The sequence below is a fragment of the Archocentrus centrarchus genome, chromosome 18 (assembly GCF_007364275.1).
Source record: "Archocentrus centrarchus isolate MPI-CPG fArcCen1 chromosome 18, fArcCen1, whole genome shotgun sequence".
Lineage (NCBI taxonomy): Eukaryota > Metazoa > Chordata > Actinopteri > Cichliformes > Cichlidae > Archocentrus > Archocentrus centrarchus.
In genome coordinates this window covers 9,970,752-9,990,846 of record NC_044363.1, presented here as the reverse complement: position 1 = coordinate 9,990,846, position 20,095 = coordinate 9,970,752, and the positions used below count along the sequence as shown (strand labels likewise).

The 20,095-nt window shown below is 39.0% G+C and overlaps 1 protein-coding gene and 1 pseudogene across 1 annotated transcript; both read right to left on the bottom strand.

Annotated features, from left to right (window-relative positions):
* Positions 1-2,373: 2,373 nt before the first annotated feature.
* LOC115797190 (toll-like receptor 13) lies at positions 2,374-10,550 on the bottom strand. Its single transcript, XM_030753702.1, has 4 exons — positions 10,477-10,550; positions 5,632-8,166; positions 3,832-3,949; positions 2,374-3,741 (listed from the first exon to the last, which is right to left on the bottom strand). Exons 2-4 carry the CDS (start codon positions 8,096-8,098, stop codon positions 3,495-3,497), a joined length of 2,832 nt encoding a protein of 943 aa, XP_030609562.1. The 5' UTR covers positions 8,099-8,166; positions 10,477-10,550; the 3' UTR covers positions 2,374-3,494.
* Positions 10,551-16,814: 6,264 nt separating this feature from the next.
* LOC115796988 (toll-like receptor 13) lies at positions 16,815-18,381 on the bottom strand (annotated as a pseudogene).
* Positions 18,382-20,095: the final 1,714 nt, after the last annotated feature.

Genomic DNA, 20,095 nt, shown 5'->3' with positions numbered 1-20,095 from the left:
AACCATCTCGAGGAGGATCAGAAGAAATGGACAGCATGTGAGTTAAATATGAGTGTCACAGCAAAGGGTCTGAATGCTTATGACCATGTGATATTTCAGTTTTTATTTTTTAATAAATTTGCAAAAATTTCTACATTTCTGTTTTTTTCTGTCAAGATGGGGTGCTGAGTGCACATTACTGAGAAATAAAATGAAAGTTTTTGATTTTAGCAAATTCCCGCTGGGAACTACCACCCCAGCCTGCCAATCCAGTGAGGCCAATTTTATGATACATTTAAAAAATAGTCTTGTTTCATTGCCACAAGAATGGCACTAAGGCATTAAAAGCTACTCTTTAGAATTGGGCACTAAATACTGTTTGGTTAGGATTTGGTACTAAAAGTTGCTCAGTTGGTAGTCAGGCACTAAAAGCTACTTGTTTATGGTTACACACCTAAAAATCATAATAGGAATATGCAGAATTTTTTAAGCAAAGGAAAAGCCTTTTTGCGCATTATAAGGCGCAATATCAACGGGTCTATTTTCATACATAATGCGCATCGGGTTATAATGCAGACCAGGTTATAAGGCACACGATAAAACATATGCAGAGCAAAACAAAAGCATCAGGTTAGTCGAACTTTATTCAACTCATTCACAATAACGCAGAATATTGTTCAGTTGTAACAAATACAGAAAAATACCCTCACATTTTAAATCATTCATCTTCCACAAATCCATCAAATTCCTCATCTTCAGTGTCTGAGTTGAACAGTTGGGCGATTTTGGCATCAAGCATGCCGGGTTCCCTCTCGTCATTATCTGAATCAGTCTCGTTGTTGTTACTGTTTTGTTTTGGTTGCGGCAAAAGTTGCCCTTTTAGGGCAATCTCTCGCCATCTTCTTCAACGTCTTAACAGATGCTACAATATATTCTTTATTAATGAGGGTAAGAACAAGTCATTTCTTTATTTGATATATAAGCCCTTCATAAATCCTGTGCACCTGTCTGTTTACCGATATAAGCAAAGAAAAAACAAAAGGAAATCCCTTTTTGACTCAACACCGGAAACCTGAAAACTCAGCTGTCACCGTATTTTGTGTACATACAGCGCTCGTACTGCGTCCCTTCATATGTTGTGGCATTGCCCGGACCTCTCTTTGGCACCAAAAGGGACAGCACACACACACCCGGACCTCGATTCGTCCTTCAGCGACTTGTGAGACAGCCCACAGAGAGTTTTGTTGCACAAAAATTGGCAACAGTGCTGGCTGCAGATCGCCAGATTACGCATAAATATACGGGCCAGCATAGATGAAAACAGGCCAAATCCATCATCGTTTTCTGCGGTTTACGGCGTACAGTTTCCATTTTTGGAACAATGCTTCCACTTCTTGTTGAATTTATCTCTGGCGGCTTTGGCTGCTTTCCACACCTGCTGCATCGCACTCACAGCTTGTTCCCATCTAATATCATCAGTAGAGTCATTTTGTGAATTGATGATGAACTATTTTATACGCAGTGGTGCAGTGGTGTGGATGCCTCGGCCATCGGCGGTCAGACAGCAGCACTGAACTATTTGAAAAGCGTACGCTGGGTGTTAACCCCCCCCCCCCCGTCATACGCTTTGTACGCTCTAGAAAATGTTGATATTTGTGAAGCGTCCCTTACCAAAGTCGCACTAAAACATTTTGACAGATTTTTGATCGCAGTGTACCACATTAAATTCGTTCAAGGTCAGTAAGCAAATCAAGAATTCATACATTAGGCACACCGGATTATAAGGCGCACTGATGATTTTTGACAAAATGTAAGGATTTAAGTGTGTCTTATAGTGCGAAATATACAGTAGGTTTTTGTTTGTCCTGAATTGCATTAAACTTTTCAGATGCCGGTAAGAGATCCTGGTGGAGTATAAAAAAGGAAATGGATTTTATGAAAAGTAGTTTCAAAGCCACAGGCTGTGGTTTGGTGAAAGTTTAGCTTTTTATTATCTTTTTGAAAGATTCATCTACAAATAATGACTGAAGCAAACATCTTTGTCCTGAAACTATGGCTGTGAAACACAAAATCTGAGAATTGCCATAGCTGGGTAATAGGTTCCTAGATTGATTTGAAAGTGACTTGGAACAGAATAAAACTGACCTCAGATTTAGTCTCCACAGGCAGTTTGCCTTAAACATCGTAAAGAGACAAATATCTTACACTCAGATTACCCTAATTTCATGCTCAGAATGGTCATGACGGGCGGGACCATTTTTCTTGCTGCACAGCTCGACTTCCTGTTTTTCAACTCAGGACTGCCACACAAGCAAATGAGAGGAAATGGAAACACAGACTAAACAGAAGAACAAAAATGCAATCAGTGTCATGTTAAAACTGCTGCGTCGCCTTTATTCTTACAGCTTTCTCATGTGACAAAAATGTTATAATATTGATTATCATAGGTTTTCTTTTAAGACTACTAACTAGGAAAAAAAGTTTTATTTACACTTACAATTTTATGATAAGAAAAAAAATGTCTGAGAATTCATACATTTTGCACATATAAAAATATGAAGCCATTTTCTAAACTAGGAATTGTTTTTAGGTATCTAAAGAGTCACTAACAACCCTCAGGTGGCAGTGACAGACATGTACAGGAAAACAGCAGTGTGCTGGTGTGACTAAAATGAGACTAAATGTCATTCAGTTCATTTAGTCCTGACAGGAAGACACAATTTGGTACAGGTGTTAATAAAAATGCACATATCGTAATTTTTGTAGCACATCAATCATGTGTATTAGTATAAACAACAGAACTTAAAACAGAATTATAATAAATTCAGATTTTAGAATAAAAAAATGTTTTTTTAGACTCCTCACTTGTCACAGCGTATTTGATTTGGCAGTTTGGCAGAGTTTTACACCAGATGCACTTCCTGATGCAACCCTGAAAAGGATTTATGTCTCTGGCTGGAATCAAAGCAGTGACCACTGGAAGCACAATGCTTATCAGAATATATATACAAATATAAACAAAATCACCTTTTTTTCCACATAGACTGTATCTAAACTAGAGCCACTTACTCTTTAGTAAGGTGCCAAACCTAGCATTTTCTCCATTATTTAAAAGCAGATGTCACGAGCAAGGGGCAGATCTGACTTAGTTACTGAAGGATACTGCACTGACACAGTGACTAGTGACTTGTCAGTCACACTGCAGTGGAAGTGAAGGCATAATTTACTAAATGAACACCATATTGTTTCCAGTAAGACGTGACACTATTGAATGAGCACATAAACTCATTAAGAAAGTTGTCACTAAGGTCACAGGTGAAGGAAAAGGGAGAATGGTTTTCCTGTACTCTTCTACAACCAGATGCCTTTTTGAAACCACAGGATTCGCCCCCTGGTGGGCGTTAGAAAGAATGCATGTTTGGACATTTCTGTATTAGTTTCACTTTTCTGACCCAGAATTTACTTCTTTTATATACTCAGTCCGTTCTTTTTTCCACCCCCACATGGGTTAAATCTCACTGGGTAACAATGGGGTGTCCAGTGTGGAGCTGCCTGTGATCAGTGGGGTTTTCTGCTCTCTTGAGAGCTTGTTGTATTTTCTGCCAGAAGACACCAGCATGCTGAGCAGCCTGTGGCCAACTCAGGTATGTGCGCTTCTTCACCAGACTCCTAATTTGGTAGTATGGAGTCAGATGCCTGGCTGGTATGTCCTCCAGAAACACCATGACCAACACATCCTTGTGCTCATTGAAAAGACGGTAGCTAAAAACACCACACACAGGAGAAGCAGTTGAATCAGTATAGGAACCAGTGATAACATCGGGTGTAAGGATGGAGAGTTATTGCTCATACCTGGCCATCTGGATCTCTCTGGAGCACCACTCGCTCTGCAGGTAATGTTGGCTGATCACACAGATGGTCTTCCTGCTGTTATAGATGGCATCTGTAATATTTTCTATGATGGGCTTACCTGTATATGTATACATAAAAAAGATAATTGCAGACATCAAACATGTCAGGTTTGTAAATGATAGAAAGTGCAATTTTAAGAAAATTAGTTCCTCATTTAGAATTTGATGGCAACATGTCTCAAAAAAGTTGGGACAAGGCCATGTTTACCACTGCGTAGCATCCTATTTTCTTTTAACAAGACTCTGTACATGTCTGGGAATTGGGAAAGCTGTTGGACTTTAGGGAGAGGAATGTTCTCCCATTGTTGGTTCTAGCTCCTCAACAGGCCTGGGCCTGCTTTCTTGTATTTTTTCACCAAATGTTTTCACGTGGTGAAAGATATGGACCACAGGCAGGCTAGTTCAGCACCTGAACTTGTCTGCTATGCTGTTTAGTAGATTTAAATGCAGTTTACCATTGTCTTTCTGAAATAGACAAGGTCTTTCCTGAAAAAGACGTCATCTGGATGGGAGCATGTTGGTCTTAAACCTGTATATACTTTTCAGCACTGACGATTTCTTTCCAGATGTCCAAGCTACCATCTCCATAGGACAACACCTATGCAACTGCACGCCTATACATTAGAGAATTTTGATTTGTCTGACCACAGAACAGTTTTCCACTTTGCGTCAGTCCACTTTAAGTGAGCTTTGGCCTGAAGAAGACAGTGACTTTTCTGGATAGTGTTCACATGTTCACATTGCTTGATAGAGCTTTAACCTGCATTTGTGGATGGCACGGTGAACTGTGTTCCTGAGCCCATGCAGTGATTTCCATGCCTGTTTTTAATGCAGTGCTGCCAGGGAGCTTGAAGATCTTGGGGAGCCAATACTGATTTTCAGCCTTGTGCCATGCCCACAGACATTTCTCTAGATTCTCTGAATCTTTTGGTGATATTATGTACTGTAGATAAAGAGATATTAAAATCTTCACAATTTTATTTTGAGGGACAATATCTGAAATTATTTCACAATTTGTAGATGCAATTTTTTATCCAGATTAGTGAATTTCTGCCCATCTTTACTTCTGAGAAACTCTGCCTCTCTAAGATGCATTTACTGACCTGTTGCCAATTAACCTGATTAGTTGCAAAATGTTCTTCACTCTATTTTTTGTTAGCACCACTAACTTCCCCAGCCTTTTGTTGCTCCATCCCCAATTTTTTCTTTTAGATGTGGGCTGCAATCAGAATTAAACCCTAGCTAATAGTTTTAATCAAATAGTAAAATTACTCAGTCTAATCATTAGATTATTGTCTTTTCTATGTTCTACTGTGAATAAAATATATACTCACTCACTCCATTCTGTTTTTATTTTTATTTTATTTTATTTTATTAATTTTTTTCACCTTGAAGCCACTGAGGCAACAAATGATGGCGAAATGCCTGAAATCCTAACAGAATAATTCTCGTTCCTGTTTAAATTGATGCCCCTGGTTTTGAAAAATCTTCAATCTGCACCCACTGTAGTGTGAGTTTCAGATCCAAGGTTGATGTTGAGTTTTCATTTAACAAACAAACAGAGAAGTGAAAAACAGAGTTCCAGAAATAAATTCCATAGCGTGTCTGAAAACACGAAGTTGTGATTGCTGACAAGGATGTTTAGAGGAAGTGACATAGAAGAGGGTATATGATGTTGGTTGAAATTGACAGAAGTAACATTTCTGCTTCATCGCATATTGATCTGAAAAAGCATCTGTACCTGGTTCAAAGTCTCTGTGGTGCAGACAGAGTCTCCAGCCCTGCTGGCCCTCCAGCACTGGCAGCAACTCTCCATAGACCCAAGCTTCATCATGAACATTGTAGGAGACAAAAGCATCGTAGCTGTGAGGACTGCCTTTCTTCCTCTTATTATCATAGAGGAAGGCCAGGAAGAGGTAGTAGGCATAGGTTAGGTGCCACCTCAGGAAGTGGTAGATGAAGGATGTAAGGAGAGTAAGCACAGTCAGACAAAAGCTAGAAATGAAGCAGAGAAAACTAGCATCTATCCGACAGGAATTGACATCAAAGTCCAAGAATCTTTTCCCCTGTTGGCTCACAGGATAAGCACAAGTGTACTGGTGTGCATTCACAACCTGTGTGTGGTTATCACTTTGAATCCACTTGTTAAAATCTGAACTAGAGCATTCACATGTTAAACGGTTAGAAGCTAGGTCCAGATATGTCAAAGCAGGGAGGGAATTTAAGACGTTCTCTTTGATTAATTGCAATGCGTTGTTACTGAGTTTCAGCCATCTGAGCACCGGCAGTTTGGCATCAGCCAGGAAATCCAAAGACATTAGTTTATTGTTGGAGAGGTCAAGCATTGTCAGGTTTGGGACTGGCCAGAACACTTCAGAAGTTAAATTTGAAATCCCACTATGAACTATCTTCAGGACTTTCAGTTGTGGGGTGTATTTAAATGTGTCTGGGTGCAAAGACCCCACAAAAAAGTTCTGCATCATTAACTGCTCTAAAGATGTCAGACCATTTAGTACATCTGGTGGAATAGCCTCATGATGTTCCCTGTGATCGATGATGTCAAGCTTCTTCAATTTGGTTAAATATGAGAAAGGAAGTGCATGGTGTTGTATGTTCTGACTTGTGGTAATATGGAAGATCAGTGTGTTTAAGTTAGACAGACCCCTGAAATACTCTTTTACATAACCCTTACATGACACTTTAAGAGTGTAGAGATTTTTGAGTCCTTCAAATATTCCCGAATGGTCGATGTAACTGCTGTCTGATGTCAATTCCAAATGATCGAGGGAATCCATGCTCCTGAAATCTCCTTTCTGGAGCGTTTTAAAACTGTTGTTGTTCAAATACAAACGTTTTAATTTTGAGAATTTTCCCATGAAGGTGTTATAAAAAGAAAAAATCTCATTTGTTTCTAATGTAAGGACTTCCAATTGAGACAGCTTTTGAAAAACAGGTTGTGTGATTTGGGAAATGCGGTTGTGGGTGAGATTAAGGTGCGTGAGTCTTGTCAGATGGTTGAAGTCACAGCTGTTGAGCTCACTGATGATGTTGAAGCTCAGGTCCAGGACTTCCAGCGTGGAGAGTCCTCGGAGAGCAATTGGCACTTTACTTAGAACGTTCTTTTGCAGGTCCAGGTTCTTGAGCTGTGTCATTGATAGGAGTGCACGATCGGACATTTTGACCATCTTATTATAAGGCAGTCTGAGTTGAGTGAGCTGGGAGCAAGACTTTAGGAGGGTATCCTTTATTGTGGGTATTTTGCTATTCCCTACATCAAGAATTCTTAGAGAAGGAATCTGACAGGCGATATCTATAATACCATGTTTTATCGATTTGTCCATGAAGTACAGCTTAAGCATTTTAAGTGAGTCAGTAGTCTGTAGCATTGCGCTGTACGCCTTAAAGGTAACATGATTTCCATCCAAGTAGAGTGAAGTTAGACTCCTCATAAATGTCTTGTTTGCTACATTCCATTCAATGCTAGTATTACATCTCCTCAGGTCCAGTAAGTTCAGCTGAGGAAATATGTCTTTTGTAATGTTGAACTTTTTGAGCTGACACCACATGAGATCCAGTCGCAGGAGGTTTGAGCTATTTAATGGCAGGTCAGATGACTGAAAAGAGGTAAAAGCATTGCGGCCAATGGACAAATACTCTAAATGTGGAAGTGTTAATATTGGAGCAATATCTGCAATTTGATGCAGGAAATTGGAGCTTAGACTCACTTTGCCTAAGCTGACCAGGGACCGAAAGGCCACCGGTGAGATGGATGAGATCTGGTTGTTATTCAGAGATAGATCCACTAATTTGTAAAGACCTTGAAACATGTTTTCTGTCACTTTAGAGAGGTTATTTTTATCCAAGATGAGCTTTTGTAGCTCTACCAAGTCTGCAAACGCTCCATCGTCGATGTGTGAAATCAAGTTATTTTGAGCGTGTACAACTTTAAGCTTAGATAAACCCCTTAAATCTTTCCCAGTAATATTTGAAACTTTATTTGAGGTAAAATTCAGTGATGTTGCATTTCTGGGAATGTCATCTGGAATAGCAATGAGATCCCGCCCTGCACACTCAACTGACATAGTATTTGCGTTTTCAGTATAGAGAATCCTGCAGTTTTTCAGTGTAAAAGCAAGTGAGAGGTTATAGCAACACAAGCAAGTTAGAAGTGCGATGAGCAGCAGAGACCAACTTCCTGTAGCTAGCATGTTGAAGTTCTGATTTCTTCACTTTTCTGAGGAACTGGGAGGTGGGGGGATTTTTTTGTTCATCGCATCTGAGAAGGATAGGAGAAGCAGTTTTACAGTCCAGCATCCTGGCACAGATCACATTAACATGACATTTGCTATAAGTATTCATGAAACTTTAGTGATTCTCTGACACTAAGGCTGTGTTAGAATTGTCCACTTATACATTTGTTCACCCACGACTCAATAATTGCTTCTTTTAATACTTGTTGAACACTCCTTGGATGAACTGCTGCTACCTTAATCTGCGTCAGATGTTCATCTCTGTCACTTAAACAACAGCAAAACACCTGCACCAAATCTGAAGTCACGAACACTTAAATATTATAATTTATGACTGAATTCACTGAAATAAAACATAATTTTTGTGTAACACAATAATATAGCACATTACTGTATGAAATTTGGTAATCAGTGTTTCTAATCAAACAGTTATGTTATTACTTGATTACATGGTGTGTGGACAGAATAATAATCAGCTGACTTTAGTTGTGTTGAGGGAAGAGGAAAACATTAGAGTCAATTTGAGTCAATATTCAGTGCCTAAGTATTCATGCATCTGCTTTCAAACACATATGAACTTCAGTAACATCACACTCTAAATCCATAGAGTTTAATATGATGTCAGCCCACCCTTTGCAGCTATTACAGTTTCAACTCTTCTGAGAAGGCTTTCCACAAGGTTTGGGAGTGTTTATGGAAATTTTTGACCATTCTTCCAGAGGCACATTTGTGAGGTCAGACACTGATGTTGGAGAGAAGGCCTGGCTCACAGTCTCTGCTCTAATTCATCCCAGAGGTGTTCTATCAGGTTGAGGTCAGGACTCTGTGCAGGCCAGTCAGGTTCTTCTACACCAAACTCACTCATCCATGTCTTTATGGACCTGCTTTGTCCACTAGTGTGCAGTCATGTTGGAACAGAAAGGGGCCATTCCCAAAATGTTTATACAAAAATTGGGAGTATGAAATTGTCCGAAATGTCTTGGTATGCTGAAGCATTAAGAGTTCCTTTCACTGGAACTAAGGGGCCAAGCCCAACTCCTGATAAACAACCCCACACATAATACTCACATAATCAATGACAATAAAACCTGGAGGATTGTGATGGAAGGAATGGAGTGCTTGATCTGATTCTGTGTGGTGTTCTGCTCTTGGACTTCTGTGCTAGTCAATGATTGTCCGTAACTAAATCCATGTACAAGCATAAGGGTGTCCATAAGTTTACTTGGCACCAGATACCCTCGGTTATAGGTCAAGAATGCAGTAAGCCCTGTGTGGTCATGGTGGTAGCTCCCAGATTAGCTGGTGGATACAGAAGATGAAGGGAGCTGAAGAAAAAAGTCCCGTTGAGCTCGGCTGGCTTGTGGAACTCCAGAGGCAGCTGACAAGTACTGGCAGACCAAGCGAAGCACAGCTCTGGCAGTAACCAAAACCAAAAACTTGAGTGTGGGGGGAGTTTGGTGTGGACATGAAACAAGATTTTCAATTGGTGTTGAAGCAATTCTGGCAAATTGTCAGGAAAAACAGGAAAGAGAAGCTGTTTCCTACCCACACTGTAGACCACAACTGAGGTTATAGTTACTGTAGGTGGTGTAAGGAATACTCTGAACATCTCAATCACACTGACACGCTTCTGTAGAGGAGTCCGTGGATGAATTCTGTCCATCGCTTTTATGGCTAGAATTTCCAAGTAGAGCCAAGGAATGGAGGGCGTCAGGTATGGTGGTCTCGGGAGAAATGAAGTTGAACACAAGCTGTGTGTAACACTTTGTGACTCCTGTCATAAATGAATATTGACTGTTTGCTTGGTAGCCTAGTGCGATTACTGATTAAATTCAAAGTAAACTGACAGATTAAAAAAGTAACTGGTTGCATTTATCAGCTTAAAGTTATTTCATGTTATTCTCATAAAACACATCATGTATTATGTTTTGTATCATGTGTGAACCAACACAGCCCAAAGCTCTGTACTTTAAATTCATTCCACTTGATTCTATTTTTGAAGATTTCCTGCATATTATGATCAGCATTTCAATAATTCAGTAATAAAATATGAGCATAACTACTTTAGACTTAAAGTGCATGTTACTATGATGTTTCAAAACTTGACAAAACTTGCTTGGGTAATTGGTTTTTTTTTTTATACACTTTCTAAAATGTTTTCCATTGCTGTAGATTATCATATACCTTCAGTTCTCAAATAAATCCTGAAAGTCCAGTTAACTTTTTCTTTCCAAGGTAAATGGTTTTTTTTTTTTTTTCATTTAATCTGACACCTTCTTTTTTAAATTTGCAGTCATTTGTTTTCCTGGAAACACGACACATTAAAATGAACTTACCTGTTCCAAAGATGGTTCTTTATTTAATTTGTCTGATCACAGAAAAACAAGCTGCATCCACTGAGGCACTCTGATGAATTATACTGGAGTAAATTCAGAATGAGTCATTTGTACGAAAGAGGAAGTTGGAAGGTATCCTCCCACAGATGCCTCTACTTCTGCAGTCTGACTCTTCATGTACAAGTAGAAAGCACAATACAAAACAAACAAACAAACAAAAACCCCAATAAAAATAGGCCTCAGATTACTCTCTGCAGCTTCAGTGTGTGTTTTTATTCCGTTTGTTGAGTGTAGCTTCATTTATTGAAAGGAATTTAGAACTTCTTTTTTTTTAATTTTATTAAAATTAAATGTTTTAGGAGTTCTGAAGTCCAGAAAGTCCTACTCTGTCATAAATAATAATATTTCATCTGCTCCCTCTCTTCCTACATTGAATAGTTTAAGGCCTGCAAGTACTTATGAGTTACATACTTCCTGTTTCTACTTTTTGGTCTTTGAAAACACTCACTAATAATACTTCATGTTTCTGTACATCCTGTGTGAAAAACATAATGAAAATGGCCTGCACATTACCCCCCACCCCCCAACACTGGGTGTACAACACAATGGTGTGTATCTATGAGATGATCATCCTCATTTCATACATGTGCTTTAAAGTGTCATCATTTATCCTATCTTATAGCTTCACTTATTTTTTAAGACTATCAAATGAATAAATCATAGAAAATTATTCCCATCACAAAGGTCAGTCTCGTGTTTATATCAAGACTGAAGTGTCTGTACAAAGAACAACCACTGACTCGCATTTATTTTAACACCCTTCTCATATGAAACTAGATCAACAGACCAGTTTCACACTCACATTGTTAACACAACGCATTTTCTCTTACTGTATTGATCGTAGTGTATGTATGTCTGTGTATACATTATATTGCCAAAAGGATTTGCTCGTCTGTCTTCACACGCAAATGAACTTCAGTAACATCCCTTTCTTAATCCATAGAGTTTAATATGATGTCGGCCCCTCCTTTTGCTGCTATAACAGCTTCAATTCTTCTGAGAAGGCTTTCCACAAGGTTTGGGAGTGTTTGTGGAAATTTTTGACCATTCTTCCAGAGGCACATTTGTGAGGTCAGACACTGATGTTGGAGAGAAGGCCTGGCTCACAGTCTCTGCTCTAATTCATCCCAAAGGTGTTCTATCAGGTTTACCTGTCAAGTTCTTCCACACCAAATGCGCTCATCCATGTCTTTAAGGACCTGCTTTGTCCACTAGTGTGCAGTCATGTTGGAACAGGAAGGGGCCATCCCCAAAATGTTTATACAAAAATTGGGAGCATGAAATTGTCCGAAATGTCTTCGTATGCTGTAGCATTAAGAGTTCCTTTCACTGGAACTAAGGGGCCGAGACCAACTCCTGAAAAACAACCCCACACCATAGTCCCCCCTCCACCAAACTTGAAAGTCACATGCTTGAAGGTCTGTAGCGATCAACTGCATAAAGTTGGCGAACTTTGCACATATGCGCCTCAGCATCCCTACTCGGTGATTTCACGTGGCCTACCACTTTGTGGCTGAGGTGCCGTCATTGCTTCCACTTCATTGTAATACCATAAATAGTATTTATTAGCAAGAAAATTTCACGACTGGACTTGTTGCACTTTTCTTCAAGGTTGCGGAGACATAAACTTGTCCGAGATTTTCAGTAGATACATCTATGGTGTGAATTCGAAAATCCTAGTTCACATCATTCTAAAGTTATGGCCAACATTAAAGTTTTTGTGAAACAGATGCCTCTGCCAAGCCTATAACAATAGCTGTACTTTTTCTTCCCATTCAGCTGACTCTTCAGGACTTGCCTTACGCTCCGCAGGTACTTGGAGGTTGCAGCTTTCCTAGCGACCTCTTCATGGTTCCCATTTGCCTGTGGGATTCCAAGGTACTTGTAGCTGTCTTCAGTCCCTGCAATGTTGGCTTCTGGTAGTGAAATCCCCTCAGTTCTAACTACATTGCCTCTATTTGTTACCATCTGACTATACTTCTCCAGTCCGAATTATATTCCAGTGCCATTGGTGTAGATCCGTGTGTTGTGGATCATTGAATCGATATCTCGTTCACTCCTAGCATTCAGTTTGACTCACTGTATCATTGATAGGTGTGTGATCAGAAAACCCATTCAGCTTCATGTAAGGTAGTCTGAGCTCAGTGAGATTAGAGCAAGACTAGCAGGATGTCATAGTGTCAGTTTTCCTAAACATTACACCAAGGGTTATTCGAGAAGGAGTTATGTCTGTGAAATCCTCACTTATCCACTTTTTCATGAAGCACAGCTGAAGATCTTCAAAGGACTGAGCCGTCTGCAGCGTTGCTCTGTATGCCTTAATGCTAACATCTTTTCCACCCAAGTACAAAGTTAGGTTCCTCATACATGTTTTCTTTGCTACATCCCACTTACAGTTTCACAAGTCCAGTCACTGCACATGAGGAAATATGCGTTTTGTAATGCTGAACTTTCTGAGTTGACACCAAATTAGAGTCACTTCCCTGAGGTTTGACCTCTTCAAAGCAGGACAGGTGATTGAAAAGAGGCACAAACTTTGAAGTAAGTACCAATGTTGGAGCAAATATCTGTAATTCAGTGCAGATTATTGTAGCTCAGATGAACTAAACATGTGCTGACCAGGAGCTGAAAGACCAGTGGAGGGATCAATGAGATAATAAGGCTTTTCAGAGACATTGTCTCTAATTTGGAAGGCCCTGGAACATGTTTTTTTTTTTTAATCACTTTTATGAGTTTATTTTCATCCACAATGAGAACCTGTAACGCTACCAAATCTCCAAAAGTTGCATCATCAATGTATAAAATCCAATCATAAGCAGCACAAAGAGCTTCAAGCTTCAATAAAACTTCTTAAATCTGTCCCAGTAATCTTTGAAATGTGATTTGAGGTCAGGTGTAATGATATTGCATTTCTAGGAATGTCATATGGGAAAGCACTGAAGTCACATGTACCTCAATGATACATCATTTGCATTTTTAGTACAGAGAACTGTGCAGTTTTTTTTTTTTTTTAGGGTTTCAATAAAATATAAAAGACAGAAGTGAGGCGAGCAGCTGGCTTCCTGTGGTCTGTAGGAGCTGTGCTGTTCTGTTTCCTTTGTAGAAGAAGTTGTTATTCAACACATCTGAGAAAGTCTGATTACATTTTAGTGCAATCTTGCACAGACTAAATGAACATGACATTTTTTTATATAGTACACTATGAATAAGCAATAAGAATATGAGACAGTGACCTCAATATTTATATTTTTGGAAAAACAAATGTTGTAATTACTGCTTATCTCTGAAAGACTGCAGCTGTAACTGTGGTATAATATATTCAAATATCTTCAGTGAAGAGAATATAAACCAATCTTACTTGATGAAACTGTTCCACAAGCATGCTGTTACATCACTTACTTAGTCTGTTTGTAGTTCAGGCAAAGCAATTCAATTCTCAAATATTTCAATTCATGGCTGAGACACTTCACTTTTATTCTCAGCAGGTACTCTGATCAGGTAAGGAAACTACACTAATTAACTACACATTTGATGGCTCTTTTTTCTTCCTGACAGATAAACAGATCACAATGCATTATGGGTTTGGTAATCAGTAGTATACAACTTCTACAAGCTACTATTTTCTCGGTGTGCAGCTGTGCCGAGCAAAGTGCAAGAACCTCTATTATGCAATATGTGTCTGATTTTATATCAATACAATGAGTAGAAAAGCTTTTTCTGAAATGAGTTTCTATCCTAGTAAACACATCAGCCTCTGGCTATAAATGCACTGTTATGAAAAAGTATATGCACCCTTCCTGATTTCTTAGTTTGCTGCATATTTGTCACACGTACATGTTTCAGATCATAAAACACATTTAATATTAGTCAAACATACACAATCAGTGTTTAGAAGACAATTTGATTTGTGTGAAAAAGTAATTGCTTTCTTTTTGGTTAAATCATGAATTAACTGTGATTAAACACATTTTCTTTGGGAAGCTGAGTTCAGTTTCACACCCAGGCCTGATTCCTGACAGGCCTCCTAAATCAAATAAAGGAAATCACTTAAAAAGAACCTGTCTGACAAACTGAAGCAGGCTAAAAGAGCTCAAAAGGAACACATCATGCCACCATTTAAAGAAACAGCTGAGAAACAAAGTTATCGATTTCTATCAGAACCCGCCCAGGAGTGGCCGGCCGACCAAAATTACTCCAAAAGCGCATCGATGACTCATCCAGGAGGTCACAAAAGAACCCAGAACGACATCTGAAGAACTGCACTTGTATCACTTAAGGTCACAGTTCATGATTCAGGTCTGAGTCACATTACACCTGGCAGCATTTCATAAAAAGAACATCATACCACACATGGTGGGCTTAGTGTGATGGTCTGGAGCTGCTTTGGTGCTTCAGGATGTGGACGACTTGCTGTAATTGATGGAAGCATGAATTCTGCTCTCCACCAGAAAGTCCTGTCTGGCCATTAGTTCATGTCCTGAAACTCAAGCACACTTGGGTTATGCAGCAGGATGATGATCTGAAACACTCCAGCGAGTCCCCCTCTGAATGTCTCAAAGAAATAACCATTTAAGGTTTTGGCCTTGTTAAAGCTTTAGCTGTCAGGCCTCATATTTGATTCTTTTTTTTTTTTTTATGTTTGGAAAATGGTAGTATTGTGTTTTGGCCCATCCTACCAAAGCTTCTGCTGCCATCTAGTGGTTAAAAATGAACATCACTGTAGCGCCCGGCTGCTTTAAGTGAGTGAATATTTTAAGTTGACAATAACAATACAGTAAGAATTGCACAAAACTTGTTAGCACCTAAAATGTGGATGTGAATTCTATTATAGCAGCTGTTTATAGTTGAATATTAACAATTTCCTCTTGTTAATTCATTATGTAATGACAGCTAATGGTAAATACTAATGAATGAAAAGTCAGAAGAATGTTGTTCTTGATAAATAATACTGACATTTTGAATGCTACTAAATGTAAAAATAGACATACACTGAAAAAGAATTAGGTTTTTTTAAGGCATTGATTGGCTGAGGACATGGATATATATCCTGTATTACATACTATGTTGTTAGTATCATTTAATATTATTAGTTAATATTATTTGGACAAAGTGTATATATATATATATATATATATATATATATATATACACACACACACACACACACACACACACACACACACACACTGTTTGGGTTATGTCTCCAGATGTTATATTTCTCTAAATGTTCGGATGATGAAAACACATTTAACATCTGTATTTTTCCATTAGCCTACATTATAGTCACTTACTTCTGGACAAAGTTTAAAGGCTACAATGAGTAAAATGAATCATGAAATCTAAATTGAGATGTGGTGACACGGGAAAAAAGTCCCCTCAGTCTGCTCTATGCTTAATAGCCGACAGACCTGGACAGTGCGCAGTAATGTCTGGTTGTGGTAGGATGGGTGATGTCTTGTTTAGTCAAGCTTTTGAATTGTTCGGCCTGCGATATCTTCAGATCACCAACCTAGGCGGACTGTGGTCTGGATCTGGACCCAGACCCGTTCTTTATGGACGCAGACCTCTTACGTCATTTTTGACAGTTTCTAATTTGTTGTGCGCAACTTTTTTCGTATTTACGGTAAGGTTATTTTAGTCTGCGCAGCCGTTCCTGTCTTCGTGGTAATCACTGTAGGTACACAAGCAAACACACAGACCAATCACATATAACCAGTCTCGGGGCCAGAGAATACAAACTGGACTGGCCTTAATAGAGGGGCATTTGACTCAATTTACTTTGCTATTCCATAAAAATAAGTAAAAATAGAGGCTGTAAGACTGGTCCATACCTCACTGACTGCACTGCACTGTTCTGCGCTACTCTGATTTTTAACAGTTTTAATATTTAAATGTGCTGCACTAGAGTTTTTTGTTATTTTTTTTAATTAGTGACAGGCTTATTAAGTTATATTGTTTATTTATTAATTAGGTTCATTTTCATGTGGAAACATGCAGATGACATTAAAGGAACCTTGAATCTATTTCAAAACTTCTGCAGAGAGAAAAGCTTTGATTTGTCTTTATTTGAAACACGTCTCACTGGTTAACAGACCAGTCTCATGTTCACATTTTTAACACATGCCAGTAAAATATAGCACAAACACTCATAGCATTCCATTTAACAACCATTTAAAAAAATTTGTCACACCTGTTAAAACAAAACAAAAACGTGTCTCACAGATCAAAGTACTGCCTGTCTCTCACTCCTCAGGTAGTGGTTTCAGGCAGGCACAGTATCAAGGTGACCAACAGTGTGCTGTTGTGAAGATTAAAGGATAAATATAATTTAGGACATTTGGTCCTGTCTGGAGGTTATCGAGTCCTTCGAACCCTCCTTCATCAACACTGATACACTGGTGTAAATCCAAATCCAAATAATGAAGGGAAGACAGATTACTGAAGTCTCCTTGAGAGAGATCTATGATATCGTTATTTCTCAAATTCAAAAACTCTAGTTCTTGTAATTTATCTTTGAAGGTATTATCAAATGATAAAAATCTCATTGTTTTCAAGATTTAGGACTTTCAAATTGTTTAGATTTTCAAAGAAACACTCAAAGATATAGGATATGCGATTGTGGCTCAGATGGAGTATTGTTAGGTTTGTCAAACTGCTGAACTCAGGGCCATAAAAGTCACTGATGTCATTGTTACTCAGATCCAAGACTTCCAGTGTGGTGAGTCCTTGGACAGCAAGTGGCACTTCAGACAGATGATTATTTTGTAGTATCAGGCATCTGAGCTGTGTCATTGATTGGAGTGCATTATCGGCCATGCCACTGAGCATATTAAAAGATAAATTGAGCTCAGTGAGGTGAGAACAAGACTGCAGCAGGTCGTCATTTATGGTGTAAATTTCATTATAGTTTACCTCAAGAGTTCTCAGAGAAGGAATTTGGCAGGCGATGTCTATGAGACCTTCATCTATCCACTTTTTCATTTTGTACATCTGAAGATCTTGAAGAGAGTCAGCAGTCTGCAGTATAGCTCTGTACACCTCAAAGCTAATAGAGGTTTCACCCAAGTACAGTCTCATTAGACTCTTCAAAAGGGTCTTGCTTGACACATCCCACTCGATGTCTATGGTACAATGTTGCAAGTTCAGAGACTGCAAAAGTGGAAAAATGTCTCTTGTGATGCTGAACTTGCTCAGTGAATCCAAAGTAAGCGTGAGCAGGTTTGAGGTATTTACATGGAAGTCATCTGTCTGAAAATAACTAAACCTGTTAGAACTGATATCCAAATATTGTAAAGTCGGGAGTTTAATGATCTGCTCAATGTCTGTAATTTGATGCAGTGCATTATAGCTCAAATCTACTGAGCGTAAGCTGACAAGGGGCTGAAAGGCCACAGGGGAGATAAATGAGATCTGGTTGCCGTACAGAGACAGTGTCTCTAATTTGGAAAGTCCCTGAAACATGTTTTCTGTCACGTTTGTGAATATATTTTCACCCAAGATGAGAACCTTTAGCTCTACCAAATCTGCAAAAGATCCATCATCAATTTTTAAAATAAAATTATTTTTAGCATGAAGAGCTTCAAGTTTGGACAAACCTCCAAAATCTGTCCTGGTAATGTTTGAAATGAGATTTGAGTTGAGATTCAGCGATATTGCATTTCTGGGAATGTCATCTGGAATAGCAGTGAGGTAACGCTCTGCACATGTAACTGACACATTATTCGTATTTTCAGTATAGAGAACTGTGCAGTTTTTCAGTGAAAAAGCAAGTGAATGCTCATAATGAAACAAAGGAGATAGAAGTGAGATGAGCAGCATAGGCCAACTTCCTGTAGCTAGCATGTTGATCTGAAAGAGCAGTGCTGTTGTCACTTGAGGAAGTTGGAGGTGGGGGGGGGGGGTGCTGTTGTTTAATACACCTGAGGAGGCAAGGAGAACAAATCAAATTTAAGATATAAATTTATTATTTATTAAGATATAAATTATACACACACACACACACACACACACACACACACACACACACACACACACACACACACACACACACACACACACACACACACACACACACACACACACATACGCCAAGCTCTGGCAGTAGAGCTTGGCATGTGTGTATCACTTCTTGTTGAATATCCTGCTTATCCTTTTCTCCTAAACAATAGATTCTGAGGTTCCAGCATCGTGAATAAGATTCCAGCTGAGAGACTCGTTTCTCAGTTTTGTTCATGTAATCATTGCAGGTCTCGATTAACGATTCACAGCGGATTTTTCACGGATTTTAATTCAGCACAAACAGCATCAAATGTTTCTTTCACACTAGGGATCTGTTTAGTATATATATATATATAGTGATTGCAGACTTCACATCCGTCATCACGCTGGCGAGGGCATCTGACCTGTTGTTCAATGGTTGGGTGAGGGACGAGTGCTGGGAAAGGATAGTGGCAGAAATTGGGTCTTCAGTTCGTCTCTGTTTGCTTGCAGGTGACTTAGATGGAGTGACGGGAAGCGGTGGGAATTCTTCTTCCATTAACAAAGCATTCTGCCCCTGGGTTAGACTCAAGGTAGTGATGCATGTTGTTGATTAATATGTTTTCATTACCTTTGGGTACAGTAGGCATCACAGCAACAGATTTCCTAGCAGCATTGCTAGACAAGTTAGCAGTCATGCTGGTTGAAGATCTTTTGGAGTCATTTTTCCACTTCTCTTGAGGTTTCATTCTGCTAGCAGTGGTGGTTTTACGTTGACTTATTGGTGTCCGTGTTAAGTAAAAGCTTGAAAATTACTTTGTTCACTTTTTATCTATGTAGAAGCTGTTTGGGATGCAGAGCTCGGCAAAATGCATGCACTCAGAGCGCCATCTTGAAAACGCCCCAAGCCAGTTCACCTTTCTCTTCTCCCAGTTTGTCTCTGTCACACTGCCCCGCCTCTCTCCCTCACCGCTAGAGCTGGGCGAGATGGACCAAAAGTAATATCTTGATATTTTTTAGCTGAATGGTGATATACGATATATATCTCAATATTTTTTCTTCCCAAAAGGTATAAACAAAAAGGCATGTCTGAGTCAAAGCGACATGTCCCAAATATCAAATGGGCACTTTTAGTAATGTTCAGCTGTAGATGTACATGAAATTGCTCAAAAATAAACTATTGGTATATTTAAATAATAATGCTTCTCAAATAAATGAATGCTGTTTTCCAAAACAAAAGCCTCACAGCTTTGCTATTAAAGCGTAAACAGAAAAGATACAGAGCAAAAATAGTAAAACGCTGACTTATTCTTTAAAAAAACCAGTCTGCAGTGAAGTAGACTTCACCAATTCCTCCTGTGTGTACTCTTGTACATTTATTACTCTGTGCAAATAACAAAACATCTAAACAGACTGAATGAACAAAATTCCATCCTTCAGTCAGCAGGGCTCTAGCCAGCTCAGTGAATCCATAGACATATGCGCTAACGTATCTGCAAGCACACGAAAAAGACCCACTGCCGCTATTAAGGTCACATGACTTATAGTACAAACCAACTTACGCTATGGAGCTGTGGTATGG

Bases quoted from the DNA above. Each gene is read 5' to 3' on its own strand.
- LOC115797190 (XM_030753702.1), bottom strand. From the start codon at position 8,098: ATGCTAGCTACAGGAAGTTGGTCTCTGCTGCTCATCGCACTTCTAACT. The intron at 3,950-5,631 runs GTACAGATGCTT...ATACATATACAG, and splicing joins CCACAGAGACTTTGAACCAG to GTAAGCCCATCATAGAAAAT. The intron at 3,742-3,831 runs GTATGAGCAATA...TGGTGTTTTTAG, and splicing joins AGAGAGATCCAGATGGCCAG to CTACCGTCTTTTCAATGAGC.